This window comes from Antechinus flavipes, chromosome 3 (assembly GCF_016432865.1).
Source record: "Antechinus flavipes isolate AdamAnt ecotype Samford, QLD, Australia chromosome 3, AdamAnt_v2, whole genome shotgun sequence".
NCBI classification, from domain to species: domain Eukaryota; kingdom Metazoa; phylum Chordata; class Mammalia; order Dasyuromorphia; family Dasyuridae; genus Antechinus; species Antechinus flavipes.
Window position 1 is genome coordinate 90,095,218 of NC_067400.1, and position 19,804 is coordinate 90,115,021.

The 19,804-nt window shown below is 33.9% G+C and overlaps 1 protein-coding gene across 2 annotated transcripts in view; it reads right to left on the reverse strand.

The window, feature by feature from the left end:
- The window catches only part of NAA16 (N-alpha-acetyltransferase 16, NatA auxiliary subunit), a 107,161-nt gene that overhangs the window by 77,145 nt on the left and 10,212 nt on the right, over positions 1-19,804 (reverse strand). For both annotated transcript variants that reach the window (XM_051983872.1, XM_051983874.1), the window contains exon 2: positions 55-139. In XM_051983872.1, the coding sequence (XP_051839832.1) occupies positions 55-139 (85 nt within the window). The remainder of the gene's footprint in view (positions 1-54; positions 140-19,804) is intronic.

Sequence of the window (19,804 nt, forward strand, 5' to 3'; positions counted from 1 at the left end):
ATAAATAATCTTCAGTCTTGCTTTTGCAATTTAATCTTTTAAATGATACAATACCTCCATGTTCAGCAAACTTTGGATTTGAAAGAATTGTCTTACAGAATTTGAGCCCATTTTTGTACTGCTTCTGTTCATAACATTTCTGGAGAGAGAAAAAATAACAGATAAAAAGATTATTTTACAAAATAAATATGATTATTGGAAGGCCAAGTTTTTTTCAAATGATTAATCATTTACATTTCCTTTTTTCAAAATTGTCCATATCTTTTGACCATTTATTCATTATGAATTAGGAGCAATCATAACATTTTCTTATTTTTGTTAGATTTCAAGTTTTTTTCTGGTCATAATTGCCATAAATATTTTCTTGGTCTTTCTTCTTTCATTATATTTTCATTGTATTTAATTTCTTAGTCTTTCTTCTTTCATTACATTTTCATTGTATTTAATTTTAATGTAGTCCAGTATGTCTATCCTATTTCAGATAACTACTTTGATTTGTTGGATTGAAAAAAATTCCTCTCTCCTCAAATGAAATATCCATTTTATTTTTCTTTCATCTTTTTTAAAGCTTTCTAAGACTTCTATTTAATATAAAGCAGAAGAAAATGAACAGAACCACAATGGTGCAAAGAAGCCACAATCATATGAGGAAAAAAGCATAAAAGAATGGACAAAGAATGCCATGATTCTTAAAGTTTCTGTGATTTCAAAGGAACTAAAAAAGTATCATGACACAGAGCATAGAAAACATTTTCAGGCTATTCTCACCCCCATTCCCATTTGCATCTCACAGCTTTCTGATTTCATTCTTTTCCAATTTCTCCTCCTTTTCCCAATCTCTAATGAAATTCACCTATTTCCTTAATCAAGAAAAAAATGATAGCAAAAACAAATGACTGATTATAAGTAAAAACATAGATATCCCAATCCCTTACGATAGATTGATAATTATCCCACTTCTTAAATGCAAATTCTCAGACTACCTAATCTCCCTACATTATTTGACATTGTTGACTACCTTCCTGGATCAAATGTTTCTTCAATGGCTTTTGTTAGGTCATCATTAATAACTGAGGGTGTACTACAAGGCTACATCTTATGCCTTCTTCTTCTCATTCTATACTCTCACTTGATAACCTCAAGAGCTCCCAAGGATTCAATTACCTCTATGCAAATGACTCCCGGTTTTACATATCCTAACCTAATATATCATCACCTGCCTCAAGAACACCTTAAATTTAACATTCTCCATAGAGCACTCCCTTCACCATCTTTCTCTAAAGACACACCTCCTTCTCCAACCTTCCCTATTACTACTATCAAAAGCACTATCATTCTGATCATATGGATTTGTAACCTCGATAAATTCTTTTTTTACTACTCAATGTCTGACCTCACATATCCAATTAGGTGCTAAACCTAATGTCTACCTTTATAACATTTGTCCTTATCCATACCCTTCTCTCCACTCACTCAGCCCCACTCCTACAACAAGACCTATCTCCTCTACCCTAGATTATTCCAATATCCTCTTAATTATCTTCTCATAGGTCTAACCATGTCACTTTCCTCTATCAAACTCCAGTAGTTCCCTATAACCTTTTTGGCCTTCAAAGTTCTTCACAACTAGCCCACAGTTAGCTCTCTGACCTATTTTTATCTTCTTCCTGTGATAATAACAATATTTTATAATCCTTCCAGCCTTCTTGCTGACTTATACGACATGCCATCTCCCATGCTTCATGCCTTTGAAATGTCTGTCTTATACATGCCTGGAATACTCTCCCTTCTCACCTCCAATTATTACAATCTTGAGTTTCCTTCACAAAATAGATAAACTCCATGGTCTATATGAGGTCTTTTCTGATTGCATTCCTCCTCTTCTACCACATGCTCCCTCTCTAAACTGCTTCCCTCTCTAAAACTGCTTTATAGTCCTTACATATCTGATCATGTTTATGTTTGTCAGTAGAATAGACTGCAAGTTCCTTGAATGAAAAGGACTTTTTTTTAACTTGGTTTTTTTTTTTCCTAAACTATTATTTTATATTACAGCTTTTTTTTTCAAAACATGTATAGATAATTTTTCAACACTCTTGCAAAATCTTGTGTTCCAAATTTTTCCCTCTCTTCCTTCGATCCCCTCCCCTAGATGGCAAGTAATTCAATATATGCTAAACATGTTTTAAAAATATATGTTAAATCCAATATGTGTGTATATACATATATATATATATTTTTTTTTTAAATAACTTTTTATTGATAGAACCCATGCCAGGGTAATTTTTTACAGCATTATCCTTTGCACTCACTTCTGTTCTGATTTTTCCCCTCCCCCAGATGGCAAGTAGTCCTTTACATGTTAAATAGGTAACTGTGTGTGTGTGTGTGTGTATATATACATATATGTATATATTTATACAATTATCATGTTGCACAAGAAATATCAGTTCAAAAAGGGAAAAAAAATGAGAAAACAAAATGCAAGCAAACAACAAAAAGAGTGAAAATGCCATGTTGTGATCCACACTCAGTGCCCACAGTGCTCTCTCTATGGGTGTAGATCAATGGAACTGGCCTCAAAGGTCCTTTTTTTTTTTTTTTTAAATCCCTGTGTCCCCAGCAGCCAGGACAGTGCTTAACACATTAAAGCTGTAATAACAATGCTTAACTGATTGATTTATGCATATCAGAGCAATATAAGTCTGAGCTGTCAACGGGAATATGGAAATAACTCATTTTATAATATTTAAGATTGCAAAGCACTTTCCTCATAACACCCTTTTTCAAGTATATACTGTGAATATTATTATACCAATTTTAAAGATGAGTAACTGATACTCAGAGAGGTTAAAGATGAATAATATCTAAGTCATACAATTAAGTCACACCAGGATTAGAAACCTGGAATCTCCAAGTTCTAAGATCTTTCCACTACAACTTAACATGCCATTAATCATATTATTCTGAATATCATCACCCCAATAGAATTTATTAAGTAAATTTATTAGATATGGTAAACTAAGTAAATTTATTACATATACATTACACATATTACATTTTATCACTTTTATGATCTTTGAACAATTCCCAAAATGTGGTCCTATTTGCATATTGCTAAGGTTAAACAGTTGTTTATAAAATACAGTCCTTCAACTCTGAGGTGCCACTTCATACCCCTTAGATTGGTTAAGATAATAGAAAAAGATAATGAGAAAGTTAGAGAGGATGTGGGAAAAACCAATACTAATCCATTATTGGTGGAGTCATGAACTGATCCAACTATCTTGGAGAACAATTTGAACTATGCCCAAAGGTTTATCAAACTGTACATATCCTTTGATCTAGCAGTCTCTCTACCAGACCTGCATCCCAAAAAAATCATTAAAAAAAAGGAAAAGGAGCCCACATGTGCAAAAATGTTTGTAGCAGTCCTTTTTTGTAGTGGTAAGAAACTGGAAATGGAGTAGATGCCTATCAGGTGAAGAATGGTAAATAAGTTATGGCATATGAATGTTAAGGAATATTATTGTTCTGTAAGAAATGACAAACAAGCTAATTTCAAAAAAGCCTGGACTTCCATGAATTGATGCTAAGTGAAATGAGTAGAACAAAGAAAACACTGAACACAGCAACAAGATTATGTGATGATTAATTCTTATGGACTCTTTAACATTGAAGTGACTCAAAGAAATTCCAATGGATTTGTGATAAAAAGAGGAATCTACACCCAAAGAAAGGACTATGGAGACAGAATATGGATCATAAAATAGTATTTTTACCTTTGTTGTTATTTGTTTGCTTGGTTTTGTTTTCTTCTCATTTTTTTTTCCCTTTTGATCTGATTTTTCTTATGCAACATGATACATATAGAAATATGTTTAAAAGAACTGCACATGTATAATCTATATTAAATTACTTGATGTCTAGGGGAAGGAAATGGAGGAAAGGGGGTAGGGAGAAAAATTTGGAACACAAGATTTTGCAGGGGTGGATGTTGAAAACTATTTTTGCATGCATCTTGAAAAAATAAAAAAAAACTACTATTATTAAAAAATAAAATACAGTCCTTATTCTTGATTACAGAAAAATATTGGCTGTTTCTGGGATCTCTCTTGGGAAATAAATATTTTTGTCTTTCTTTATCACTAGTGATGACTTCAATTAAGCCAGAATCTCAATATAACCTCAAAGCCAACAATGTAACACATCGTGTTGTGGACAAAGCATTAGATTTTAAAGGAAGGAAACACTGGGTTCAAATTCCAAATATGACTGAAATTGTATAATCGTTTGAACTTTAAAAGACAATTAAATTTCTCTGGCCCTCAGTGCCCTCATCTATAAAATGAGAGGATAGGCCTCTCAATTTTTGATTTATGATTAATTCCCATCATTCCCTACAAAGATTAAATGATTCTTACAAAGTATTCTCAAGTTATCAGTGAACACATTAATCAAGTCTTACCTAAATTATGCAACTTTTCCTCAAAGATATTGTTCTTGGGTATAAGACAAATACCATGGTAAGCAATTCATTTGGACTACACAATCTATGCAGCTCAAAGAATCAGATGGCATGCCAGTTATTTATTGTGCTAATGTTGAACAATGGGGCCAAACTACATTAAAAACCAAAGAGAATTTAATCAGACTTTTACTTGATAGATTCTGGAATATAATGTGAACCATGCTATATCTAAATGTATAATAAACCATAGTATGATAATACATAATCATGTTAGTCAAAATTCTGCAAAGACAGAACTTGAAAAGTTCATTAAAATTTTTTTCCTTAGACTTGTAAATTAAAATCTATTTGTTTTAAATATAAATTTTGAATTTTTAAATGTAAGGTATCACTTTTTAATAAGATTAAACTTATTTTGCTGAAAATGGATGAAATTTTTGGCCTACTGAACAAGCTACACAAAAGATTTTTTTTTCCTTTCACATAAATGATGGGAATGGAGAAAATCAATTAAAATAAACACAAAAATATTGAAATCAAGTTTAAATCAATTTAGAAGATCCCAAAAATCTATGCTTGCCCTTGTAATTTAACATGTTTATTAAAGATTTAGAGACTGTCAATAAAAAAAAAAAAAAGATTTAGAGAAAAGTATAAAGAATATACCTATCAAATAGATATAGAGTCATGGTCCAAAAAGACTCAGATGTGAGATTAATGAACCACATCTAATAAGATAAAACACAGCAGAGGAGAAATACAGTCATACTTAAATTTAAAAATTCAACTTCTTGTCAAGAACAAGACAGATGAAGTTATTTGGTAGTAGTTTGCCTAACCTGGAAGGCAATAATAGTGGATAATTAATACTGGGTCTATAAGCAGAAGGCTTGAGCTTGAAAAATGATGGCTCAAAGAGGCAGTTAAGTGGTACAATGGATAGAGCACTAGCCCTGAAGTCAGGATGACCTAAGTTCAAATCTGGCCTCAGACACTTAACACTTCCTAGCTGTGGGACCCAGAACAAGTCATTTAACCCCAATCGCATCAGCAAAAAAAAAAAAGAAAAATGATGGCTCAGATACTTACTAACTAGGTGATCTTTGTTTGGTCCAGTCACTTAACTTTTCTGAGTTTCATTTGTAAAATGAAAAATTATCTTCAGTGATCTCTAAAATCCTTCTCACCTTTACCAATAATTCTACAACAAAGATCAGGGGAATTTAGTGGACTATAAACTCAATATTAATCAAGTTTTATATGACAGGACAAGAAAACTGTGAATGTAGAGTTCCTGCTAGAAGAGTAGCAGAAAGGTAGATACCATAAAGCAAGCACTATTGGTGGAACGGTATAAACATTCTGTACAGGGATATGGAATTACACCAAGAAAAGGGATTCAAAATGTCCACACAAACTCAAAGATCACATGATCTAAAGAAGTCAAAGATGGAAGAGTCCTACATACATCAAAATATTCCCGACAGTATTTCTGGTAGTAGTAAAAAACTGGAAACAAGAGATATCTATAGACTGAAAAATATCTGAATAAATTGTGATCCATGAATACAATGGGTTGGCCTTAATGTTTTATTTTAAAAAGACACTAGAAAAAAAAAAGACACTAAGAAAATGAAAACTATAGAGAAGCAGAGGAAGATATGAGATAATGCAGAATAAAAAGCAGAACAACAATTTAAGGACTACAATAATGTAAATTTAAAAATATAAGAATCATCAAACTGGACAAACAGTAGTTTTGACAAATATTCTCAAAAAAAAAGATGAAAAATGGAACAGTAAGTTTTTGTCAGACTGAGTTCTAATTTCTAAGTTTTGTTTTTCTTCTTTTTTCCTCTTTTTATCTCTTTTAACAAGAAATGGAGCTTCACAGATGAGGCATAGCCTCAAAAATAAAAGCAATGTAGAAACCAGAGATACTAACCTTAAAAAAAAAATGTTTTTAATAGGTAGTGAGTACTCACTCATACTTCTTGATCTCAATGCATATTTAACTCTGTTCATTAACCCATCTCTTTCTCAATATTCTTTCTCCTACCTGCATTGTCATGAAATATTTCTCTTTTGATTCTCCAGTGAGCTACTCTTCAATCTCTTTTTCAGGATCATCATCATCTATACATCCTTATGTGGGCTTTTTCCAAAGTTATGTCCCGAGCTCTTTCTTTTCTCTCTAAATGATCTATTTAGTTCCCAAGAATTCAAGGATTTCCATACAGATGACTCCCAAATCTATCAATTTATCCCCTCATATCTCTCTTGACCTCTACTGCAAAAGGACTTCAATTTCAACACATTCAAAGCTGAACTCTTTTTCTCCTGAGGCCTGTCTATCCCTTTTCCTAACTTCCCTTTTTATGTCTAAGTCATTATCATCCTTAGTCATTTATTTAGAATCATACCCTTGACTTTTCATATTCACTAGCTCACTATCAACTATCAAATCAGTTTCCAAATCATGTCTATTCTACCACCACAACATCTCACATATCTAGCCTGTTCTCTCAAATTATATCACCTTCACCCTACTAACAACCTTCATCATTTCAGAGACTAAATTATTGCAAGAATCTCCCTGGATGCAACCTCTCTTTTCTCACCTTTTACTTTGCTTTCCTAATTTCCTAAAGCACAATTTGACAGTTCTAAAGCCTGGAAAGACTCACAAGAACTAATGATCAATTGTGATGGACTTGGCTCTTTTCAACAATGATTCAAGAAAATTCCAATAGACTTGTGATGGGAAGAGCCATCCCCATCCAGAGAGAGGATTATGGAGACTAAGTGTGGATCACAACATATTATTTTCACCCTTTTGTTGTTGTTGTTCATTTGTTTTTTCTTTCCCATTTTTTCCCCTTTTGATCAGATTTTTCTTGTGCAGCATAATTGATATATGTGGAAATATGTTGGATTACTTGCTTAGACTTCAAGAAGATGGGGGAGGGAGAAGGGAGTGAGAAAAATTTGGAACACAGGGTTTTGCAACCCTGTTGCAAACAGGAACAGGGTGAATGTTGAAAACTATCTTAACATATATTTATAAAAATAAAAAGCTAATAAAAGAAATTAACAGTTCTAGCTATGGATACTTCAGGAATACATAAGAGTTGCTCTGTGGACATGGTTTTTTTGTTTGTTTTACTCTTTCTTAATTTTATTATTACTTTCAGTTTCCTCGCTTTACCATTAACAAAGGAAGAAGTAAGATATTCATTGTACATATGAAGTCATATTTTATGAACCCATTTTAAGGGGGTTTTATTTACAACCTTAATTAACTCTTTACATGTATCATGAAATAATGAAAAGAGAATCAGATTAAGAATCAGGAGAGCTGAGTACTAGTCTTTGGTCAATAAACCTTTAATAAGCCAGGCATTGTGCTGTGGGCATGCTTTAAATTCTGACTGTGACATTCCTGAGTCCTGCTTGCCACACATAGATTTATGTACTATATTACACATCACATTTGATTGGCAGCAAATAAATTTGAACAATACGCTCAAAGCATCTTATCTAGGTTTTCATCCCTCCCCATTTGTTACAAAATATGAATGTTTTAGCACAGATTCAACCACGTTGTACCCATACAAAAGGAGTTTCAATGGCTCCCTATTATCTGTATCACTAATTCCAGTAATAAGAGCCTCAGAGCTAGAAGTATCAGTCAATTTTAATATCTCCACTAAAAGACAAGCTTACAGATTCAGAATACTGTACTGCTGAAAAGAATTTAAAGAAATAACAAGTTGTCAGTCTCTATTATGTGCTTGACATAAAACTGCTTATATAGTGACAAGTGACTGGACCAAAGACAATCTTTTATTCCAGGTTTCATAAGTTATAGTTAATGTTTACTATTGGAAACAGTGAGCCTTCTCTTATTCTGAATTATTTAAATTGCATTACTTTCCTAAAGCACAATTTGACAGCTCTAAAGTCTGGAAAGACTCACAAGAACTAATGATCAATTGTGATGGACTTGGCTCTTTTCAACAATGATTCAAGAAAATTCCAACAGACTTGTGACCAAAGACAATTTTTTATTCCAGGTTTCATAAGTTATAGTTAATATTTGCTATTGGAAACAGTGAGCCTTCCCTCCTTCTGAATTACTTAAATTGCATCAAATACTTGAATATTTTTCACATCTGGATACTAATATCAGTTTTGATAATTAAACTTGTCCATTCCTAAATAATGTCTGCTTTTTTGTATTCCCAAAATAATATTTTCAAATAGTAAATACAAATATCTATAAACTTTACAAGCCCTGACATATCTTCCAAACTTCAAACTGCCTTTGGATTGTCCTTTCATCTCATATTCAACAAGTCTAAAAATGAATTTCTTACATTATTTTAAAAATCAGTTCCACAAAAGAGGAAAAGATGGTAAACATCTTCAACAATAAAAAAAAAAAATGTGGTTAAGTAATATAACAAAAAAAGCAATCACAACAAAAAAATAAGTAAATCAATCCCTTCAATTTATTTAGTATTAGAAAAGCATCAGTAAACTGACTTAAATATACAACAGTACAAGCTCTAGTCTAAAAATCAAGCTCAAGTCAAAATTCTGGCCCTCATCTACACCCAGAGAGAGAACCATGGGAACTGAAGGTGGATCACAACATAACATTCTCCCTCTTTTTGTTATTGTTCACTTGCATTTTGTTTTCTTACTCATTTTCTTTCCGTTTTGATCTGATTTTTCTTGTGCAGCAAGAGGATTGTATAAATATGTTTACACATGTTGGATTTAACGTATATAACATATACTGGATTGCTTGCCATCTAAGGGAAGAGGAAAGGGGAAAGAGGGGAAAATCTGAAACAAAAGACTATGCAAGGGTCAATGTTGAAAAACTATCAGTGCATATGTTTTTGGTTTTGTTTTGCTTTGTTTTGTTTGCGGAGGTAATTGGGGCTAAGTGACTTGCCCAGGGTAACACAGCTAGGAAGTAGTGTTAAGTGTCTGAGACTATATTTGAACTCCTGATTTCAGGGCTGGTTAGTGCTCTATCTACTATGCCACCTAGCTGTCCCAGTGCACATGTTTTGAAAATAAAAAGCTTTAAAATAAAAAATCCTAGACCCTTCCAATTCTCCAGATAGAAGTAAAAATATGCCCTTGCACAACAACTTTCTCCTTCCCATAGTTCCTTACCAACTAGTACTTCTGAGGCTGTCAAAATCAACAATCCATGTACTACTTACTAGGTAGCACCAATAGACACTGTTACCTTATACCAGCAAACTAGATCAAGCTATCAAAACAGCTATTTTAAGCTAAAACAGAGCCTGATCTCACTATCACAAAAACTAGTAATACTTGTTCTGCTTCAACCATAACACAAAAGAGTGAGGGACTTTTGAATAAGCATGCCAAATATAGGCATGATATAAAAAGCCGAAAGACTAAAAGTAGCAAAAATCAGCATTACAATTCCCACTCTAAAAAGAACTTACATATAGAAAAATATTTTAGCATCTATTTTTGGGGTGGCAAAGGATTGGAAATTGAGAGAATGCTCATCAACTGGGGAATGGCTGAACAAGCTGCAGTATATAAATGTAATAAAATGCTATTATACTATAAGATGATGAGCAGGCAGATTTCAGAAAAACCTGGACTTACATGAACTGATGCAAATGAAATGAACAAAACCAGGAGAATATTGTACACAGGATTAGTAATATTTGAACAATGATCAACTATGAATGACTTAGTTCTCATCAATACAATGATCCAAGACAATGTCAAAGAACTCCTGATAAAAAATGCTAACTATATCCAAAGAACTGATGGAATCTAAATGCAAATTTAAGCATACTAGTTTCACTATTTTTTTGCTCTCTCCCTTTCTCATCTACCCCATCTCTACAACAGTAAGCAATTTAATATAGATTTTATATATACACACACATACAAAATCATGTAAAACATTCCCATATAATGTCATATTGTAAAAGAAACAGAAGAAACAAAATTAAAAAATAAAAATAATTAAAAGTGGACTACATTAACATGAAGGGCTGACAGTCTCTGGAATAGAGAAATTATCTCTATTAATTCAAAGAATGCATATGTACCACCCCCACCTGAATAAAAGGCAATGGGCTTCCCCACTCTAAATTAAATTCCTCGCAATATTAGATGGGGTCTAACCAACATCCAAGAAAATCAATACAATCGCATTATCAGCGATGTCTTAGAAACTCTGAACCTCTCCAAAATATTGGTTATTAATAATCATTTCTTACATTCAGTCATTTGGTATATGAGAAGAATGATCTCCTAAATGAAACACTACCCACTATGGCAAGCACTTCAAGGGTTTCCAACTAGGGAACCGATGGGGTGAATAGACCCAGAAAGGCTAGGTCTTCTTGTTCTTGTCCTTCATTCTTGAAGAGGACCAAAATGACATCGCTATGTAGAGTCAAGTTAGTGAGTCTGTGGCTGATGAGACCAATAGGAACTTAAAATGCTCTACCAGAGGTTGGACACAAATGAACAATTGCAGCAGACTCTAACTTTACCTGTCTCAAGCTTCTTCTGAGCTATTCCAATTCTGCACTGCTCACAGAGCACAGTACCTTCTCTGATAAAGGCTCGCCATACTGGGAGGAGCATGCCAGTGTCTCCCAAGTTTTAAGAGAGACCTTAAAAGTGTCCTTGTATCACTTTTTCTAACCACCTTGTAAGGGCTTGCCCTGTGTGAGTTCTACATAAAATAGCAACCTAGTGTCTAGCTCTTGTCACTAAATGGGCCTTTTGCACAGACAGGTTTATTTTGTCCAAAGTGGCCCCTTATTGAATTTCTTTATTGACAGGAGACTATCTAGTTCACATGAACTGTCACCCCACAGTTAAAGTACACAATCAGGAGGCCAAACTATATATGTCAACCCCCAAGATTATTTTGTATAATCATACCTTAAAGACCAGTAGATTTTGAGGCAAGCAATTAGCATAACTCAAAGCACTCCATGCTTTGAGTCCTTTACCCCCAAAAAATTTCTGTCTTTCCCCTAATTTCCTCAGGAAACTTAGCCACAACCTTATGTCATCATAATAAAGTTTCTGTCTCTTGACTAGAAAATGGCCTAAGCCTGGGAATTCTTTCTGGATGACTTTGAGAACAGTCAGGTGGCTCAAGTCCTCTCCCAGACAAGAGAATCCTTTCAGTATCTCTCCCTGAGTCCCAACTAGATACTGGTTACTCTCAGGGACCCAGTCTTTTGCTGAGCCCTATTCACCAGGATTTGAGGGAAGACAATATAAAGAAGAAGAAAAAAGGGGGCACTTTGACAAAATCAAAGGAGGCAATTCCTTTTGATAACATTTTGACAAAATCAAGAAGGGATTGCCCTTTTTGATGAGCAGATGTTACAGATAAAAGGTAAAAAGGAAAAAAATAAGACAGCAAAACAAAATTCATAGATGTGTCTCTTTTTCAATTGATCAAGGATGGACAGAAGCAAATACACACAAAGAAAGAATACAGGGAAATGAATATAAACTGCTTGCATTTTTGTTTTTCTTCCCGGGTTATTTATAACTTCTGAATCCAATTCTCCCTGTGCAACAAGAAAACTGTTCGGTTCTGCACACATATATTGTACCTAGGATATACTGTAACCTATTTAACATGTAAAGGACTGCTTGCCATCTGAGGGAGGGGGTGGAGAGAGGGAGGAGAAAAATCGGAACAGAAGTGAGTGCAAGGGATAATGCTGTAAAAAATTACCCTGGCATGGGTTAAAAATAAAAATAAATAAATTAAAAAAAAAAAAAAGATGTGTCTCTTTTGCAGTGGTTTGGATATGGTCTCTGCAGTTGTTCTCAGTCACTTGTAGAAATTCTTTTCTCTGCTAAAAATTTCCTCCAAAGTTGATCTTCAACACAAATTTAAATTTACTTTACCAAATACCAGAACAGAGATAATAAAAGTTAGCTTTAATCTTGTCTAGTACTAGAAAATCAAATTTGGAAACTTTGATCAGGGAATTTACAATTTTATGTTGGCTAACTAACATATTGATATGTATAAGAAACTCAGATACAAACATAAAATCAAAACCTAATTTTATTCTTGTCATCATGCATTCCCCCATGAGAAAAATCAGATTTTGGTAAGGAAATAAAGACAAAATACTTTTTTATATATAAAGATGAATTCTAACACAAAAAATGATCTCATTTTATTTTTAATAGCTTTTTATTTTCAAAATACATACAAAAAATAGTTTTCAACATTCATCCTTGCAAACTTTGTGCTCCAAATTTTTCTCTCTCCCTTCCCTTCCCCTAGACAGGAAGTAATATTGTGCCACATTTTCCTTTATTGTCCAGACTCAGTTTCCCTAATTGTCCTGACTCAGTTTCCCTAAATTGTCCTGCCTCAGTTCCTAACTGTTCTGCTCAATGCTGTAACACCATCCCTCCCTCCTAATCACATGATCCAGAAAAGGAGAAAGACTTTCTACCTCAGACATCATCAGAATTCTGGTGCTTCTCCCCATTTTGTAATCCCAATTTATCAAAATGTCCTGTGCCTCCCCTTACCCTGTCAGAATCGGATTGATAATCCCACTGCCACTCTCACTATTCTGATTCCGCCCCTGCCTCATTCTACCCCTGTAGCTGAGTCACCTGCATATATATATGTCATCGAGAACTCACATTGGTTGCTGGATGCTCTGGACATCAGCCCTGGAGACAGAATGCCCCCAGAACAATCTCTCCCTTTCAAATAAATTATTAAAAACTCTCTAATCTCTATCTTGCCTCAGTTTCTCTGGCATTACAGTAATCCAATATACGTTAAATATGTGTAATTTTTTAAAAAATATTTTCACATTTATCATGCTGCACAAGAAAAATTGATTTCATTTTAAATGTTGCTAGAATAACTTCAGTTGTAACAAAAGGATCTGGAATGGGATACAATAAATACATTAAGTAATGAATTTTAAAACAATGCATATCAAGTAAGTTCTTTATAATAAAACATTTCAACTTCTAGCCATGTCCAAATTAATTACTCCTAACAAAAGTGGATGTCTTTTTAAGGTATTTTAGACTAGACCATTTTTCTAGGATAACTAATTATACTGAAGTATTGAAAAGAGAAGAAATTTCAAATCAAAAGAATACAAAGGAAATCCATTGAACAAAAATTCAAGTTTACTTCACTAAGAAAGAATGCTGGCTTTGGAGCCAAAGAAGCTGGGTTCAAATTCCAGCTGTATCACATATTACCTGCATGACCTTGTGTAAATGGGTTCACTTCCCTGGGCCACATTTAGCTTCCTCATGCATAAAACAAAGTGGTTAGACTTTATGATGTTTAAGATCTCTTCCAGCTCTAAATAAATGGTCCTATAATCCATAGTTAAAATAAATAATATCACCACCAAAGTCTAACAACAAAAATCAAGGCAGCCAAAATAAAACAATTCACAAAAGAAACAAAACCATTCAGATTTAAATAGGACTACTTTTCAACTAGGAGGAAAAGAAAAAAAGAAGCATGATATTCTGAAAAGCAAAGCAGTTGAATTTACACCACAAAAATGATATATGGTACACAAATGTGAACTTAATCCCTAATTTTAAAATTGGATTCCAAATCAGACGTCAGTAGGACATTGGACAAATTTGTAAATCAAAAGAAATACAAGTAAAATAATAAAATAGCAATATGATGTGATATAGCAAAGATTTTGAGATACCCTAATTTTAGGGGGGCTTCTGTTCTAATAATAAATTTCTAACCCTAAATCTCCTAGCATTGGAATCTGCCTCAGGGACTTCCCACCCTCCCAATCTAAGAATAACAATCTGTCTAATTCTGAATAGACCACTCTTAAATTCACTGATGACTGTCAAATAGCTTCTGGCCCCAACATAGTCCCAGGGACCAAACTCCAGAGACAATAGTGATAATCTGGTCAGTGGGAATCAAATTCTTGAGACCACTCCTTGGCCTTGGCCCTACTTCTGGGCCATAGAATTAGCATGGCAATGATAGAAAGCTGGATAAAGGTGTCTCCTCTCTCTTAGGACTTTGCTAAATACACTTGGAATTTAGTCCACTTGTAATGGCTTATAATTACAATACACTTTGTCCTTTGACAAAGAAATAGGTTCAAGTCTGTAAATTCTTTTGAGACATCTCAAGACATTGGTCTGTGACCCCAAAGTTTTGTGTCCCCTTCTCAATCTCAAGGTAAAGTTAACAAAAACAACAACAACAAAAAGTCCAAACAATGAAAAAAACAAATTCACTTAGGCCGAGATAAAATTAATGTTTGCTGTTGATATTTTAAAATTTTCATATGACAGAAAAACCATCAAGGCAAGAAATTGGGGACATTTATAGAAAAAAAGAATTTAAAGAGATGACAAATCTAAGGGACTAAAAAGAAGTCATTTATACTTCTTGTACTAATTTTTGAAAAAAATTTCTTCATTAGCAAATTGTTATTTTAATAGTAGGTAGTTTGATGACATTTCAGGAGATTTTCAAGGCATCCCTACTTCTCAAGACTATCTTGTGATTCAAGAATATATGAGACACTAAGAAAGAATTTAGAAAAGCCTCAAGATTAATAAGTTAACATAGAACTCCCACCTGAGTTTCAATTGATAAATGATGGACCATAAGCAGCTACACCCAAAGAAAGAACACTGGGAAACGAATGTGAACTATTTTCATTTTTGTTTTTCTTCCCGGGTTATTTTTATCTTCTGAATCCAATTCTCCCTGTGCAACAAGAGAACTGTTCGGTTCTGCAAACATATATTGTATCTAGGATATACTGCAACATATCTAACATACATAGGACTGCTTGCCATCTAGGGGAGGGGGTAGAAGGAGGGAGGGGAAAAATCGGAACAGAAGCGAGTGCAAGGGATAATGTTGTAAAAAAAAATTACCCTGGCATGGATTCTGTCAATATAAAGTTATTATTAAATTAAAAAAAAAAAAAACAGAACTCCCAATCCCTCTATTTTTGTCCACCTGCATTTTTGATTTCCTTCACAGTACACTATTTCAAAGTCCGATTCTTCTTATGCAGCAAAATAACTGTATGGACATGTATACATATATTGTATTTAACATATACTTTAACATATTTAACATATATTGGTCTAAGAACCAAGAATCTGGTCTATCTGCCTGGAGGTGACTTTCTCCTTACTCCTTCCCATGTCTCGGGGTATCTCCCCTAAACTTTTCAACTTCACTTCTCCTTATAGCTAACTTTAGAGAATGATCATTGTGAATTCTTCACATAACTGAACCCCAACTTTTGGTGCTTCTCCTGTGAGAAATGGGACTCGAATTGGAGTGCTGAAACCAACAGAGACATGGAAGGGGAGGGGAGGTTATCTCCCACCAAAGAATATAAAAATGTAAGCTCCTTAGGGACAGGGACTGAATCCAGTTCCTGCCCTACCCTGTTAAGCATCTGATAGCCTCAGGCTTTCTTATCTCATATTTTTAGAGACCCCAGCCAATTGGGGAAAAGGTGGGGGGGAAGAAGGGAGAGGAGCAGTGTGAGGAAAGGAAGCTCAATTGGGGAATAAAAATGGACTGCCCCTTGCTTTTGTGTGTGTTTCTCTCTCAAACCATATTTTGTGTGTAGGAGCTGTCACATCCTTTCTCATGAGAAATAAATGTTTTCCTACACTTATATTTTTGATTGTGTTAAGTGGTCACTACCATCCCATACACTCCTAAAGCACATCATCTGTTGCCTAAAGAACATTTGGTGCTACATCAGCCATATTACACACACAGGAAAAGTGAAGGGCCCAAACAAAACTCATTATGGTTTATATAACTTCAAAAAGGCAGGAGTTACAATCTTGAGTTCTGATGAGACAACAATACAAGCTGATAACATTAAGAAAGATAAACAGGAAACTACATTATGTTTGAAGTAATTATTTACAATGCAACAGAATATGTACAATGATTCTCCATAGTTCTCTCTCTGGATGCAGATAGAGTTTTCCACCCAAAATTTATTGGGACTGCCTTGGATCATAATGCTAAGAACCAAGTCTTTCAAGTTGATTATCACACAATCTTTCTGTTACTGTGTATAATGTATTCCTGGTTCTACTTGTTTCACTCAGCATCAGTTCATGTAAATCTTTTCAGACCTTTCTAAAATGTGTGTTCATAATTTTTTACAGAATAATATTCCATTACTTTCGTATACGTATCATAATTTATTCAGCCAATTCCCCAATTGATAAGCATCTCTAACTGAACTTCAAAGACATTTAATAGTAAGAACAAATATGAAAGACATTATTTCCCTAAAAGCTAACCAAGAGTAACAAAAAGGAAAATGAAAACATGAACAAAATCATGAAAATAACAAAATTTGAGAGACATAGCTATTTCTGAATAAAAATTGGTTTTAACATTTATATCTCTTGGCACTGTTGACTATCTCTACAAAAACTAATCATATACTAAGGCAAGAAATCATAAACATAAAAAGGCAAAAATAGCACTTTAGATCACAATACAGTAAAAATACAAATGAATAAAAAGTAAGAGCTAAATATAAACTAAATAACAACATCCTAAATAATGAGTGGATTTAAAGAACAAATCATAAAAACTGGAATTATTCTAAAGAGGTTAAGAAAAACATGACAAAATAAAATTTAGAGGATGTAATTAAAGTTATCTTTAGAGGAAAATGAGTATCTGAAAATATATTCACAAAATACAAAGGGAGTGATATAAGCTGAAGATTCAATATAAGAAACAAGATAACAAATAAGCATAAAAGAAAATTTAAAAAGAAAGAAAAATAGAAATAAAAAGTCTGTTATGGGCCAGAACTCTGTACTTAAGGATTCTTAAAAGGTGCTAACTCAGTGGAATTGATAAGACAATGCTTATCTAGTTCAGCATGGTGATAAATAGTTCTCCAGTTCAATATGATTGATTTAATCTTACAACAAATAATGGTTCCCCAGTGATATCATGATTAGTTTATACCCAGTATATTATAAATGATTTAATTATAATAGAGCATATAAAGCTGGGACAAACTCAGCCAGAGCAGGACTGAGAGACAGATTCATTTCATAGACCACTATGGCCGTTGGAGGCTGGGCACAAACCCTCAGACTCAGGGAGATTCATTCCATCTTCATCAGCTTCCTGGTGGCTGGCCTGTCCTCCTGCACTTCCCCCACTGAGACCAAGGTTGGTCTGAAAGGTTCTCCAGAAAGCTGCCCCTCAGGCAAGGAGACAAAAAAGAATTTGGACTTTATCCTTGGGTATTCTTGTGATGATTAATCTGCTGAAAGGAAGGCTGCTCCAAGACCTCCAGAAAACCAACCAAGAACACTACAAAGGACCACAAAACTGATAAAATAAATAAAAGGGAATCTTTCCTTTCAGGGGGAGGGGACAAAAACACAAAACCTGCAATTATGCCAATTAAAAAGAGGAGCCAATGTATTTTTAAAAAAGGAGAAAATTCACAAATAAGAGAGGAACTATTATTTACTGATGATACTGACAGAAAATCCCAGAGAATCAGCAAAGACATAAATTAAAATTAGCAGCTTCAGTGAAGAAGGTTATAAAATAAAAGATTGATAGCATTTGTATAGAACAATAACAAAACAAGCCAAGAAGAAATCATAGAAAAAGAGACCCATTTAATATAACTGGGTATATAATACCCAGGGATCAACCTACCAAAACGCATTTAAGGCCTATGCTTAGAACTACAAATCATTTAGCTATAGGTAGGTTTTGATTAGTGTGAATAATGAGTTCTGTCAAGTGGTTGCACTAGTCAATTGGAAGTAGGATATGAAAATTCTTTTAAATTAATCAGTTTGCTAATGTAACATAATTAAAGGAAAAGAAAATCTTATTTCTGATTCAAGTATGATACAAAGGAATTTTAATTTAAATATGAAAATTACTGAAAATCTTAAGTAAGTGATGAGGTTCAGCACAGAACCGAGAGTTGTGGGAATCCCTTTCTGATTGGTACAGGTCCTTCATAAATGAATTTACAAACCCGAAAAGTTAAACTGGCAAAAGAAGTTTATCATTAGAACTGAGAAGTCAGCTTTTGCAGGCTGACTTCCTTAGTGGCAGGGTCCCAACAGAGAAGTAAAGATCTAGCAGAGAAATCCTGACAGGTGAAAGAGATAAAGAGGGAGTAACGCTGAAAAGAGAATGTCTTTTCAGTGGGCAGAGGGTTGCAGCTATGCCAAAGAGAGAGAGAGGTTCCTTGGCATGATTGCTGTTTTTCGCCCTCTGCAAGGAATGTAATTTTCAGCTTGTTATATGGGTAGCTCTTGGTGGGGTCTGGGAGCAGTTTGAGCTGGAATAGAATAGAAAATCTTAGAATTAAATGAGTGTCCCTCAACTGATCGCCAACTCAAGAGAGTTGGAAAGAAATCTCAATCTCCAGCTCAGGCTAAGTAGGAGTGGTCCTGGACTCAACTAGTCCTACCCAGATAACAGAATGAAACCACTTTATCTTGATTTCCTGGGGCAGGTCTCTCAGGGGAGAGCTTCTCTGAGGGAGTTTCCCAAGCTTTTCCCCCAAAGTCCCAGAGAGAGAAAGAGAGTTTCAGGGCTCCCCTCGTCATTTTGATAAGTCTAAACTGATGACAAAAACTATCTTTTAAATATTTTAGAAACAGACTGAATTGTTTCTTTAAATCTTTATATGTATACTGTTAGGTAAACCTTTGAGAATTTGCATGCTCATATTCTAATCAAAGCAACTAAATGCAGTTGAATAAACCTAGGCAATATCTAAAATCAGTAAAACTTTAAACACGATACTGTTGTTCTGACAATATTTTTCAATAGTTAGGCTAAAAAACAAATTTGGAGGGAAAAAAAACTTCAAAAGCAATTTTAGGTACCCATTCCTTACTTGACCATCAAAAGACTGGAAAAGATAGATGGCTGATCAAACAAACAATGAATTTCATTTTAGGCTCTTCTACACAAACTTCAATAAAAGTACTGGACAATCCTTAGAGACTTTAAATACAAGTTGAGGTGTTTTTTTTTTTTAATTAGAAAAGTTCTAGAAAGCAAACTTTTCTAGAATAAACTAGTTATACACATTAAAAATTCATACATCAATGCCACAATAGTTTTTAACATATCAATTCTATTTTTTTTGAGAACACTCATTAAACTTATTCATTTTTTCAATAGTGTTTTATTTTTCCAAATACATGTAAAGACAGTTTTCAAAATTCATTTTTTGTAAGATTTTA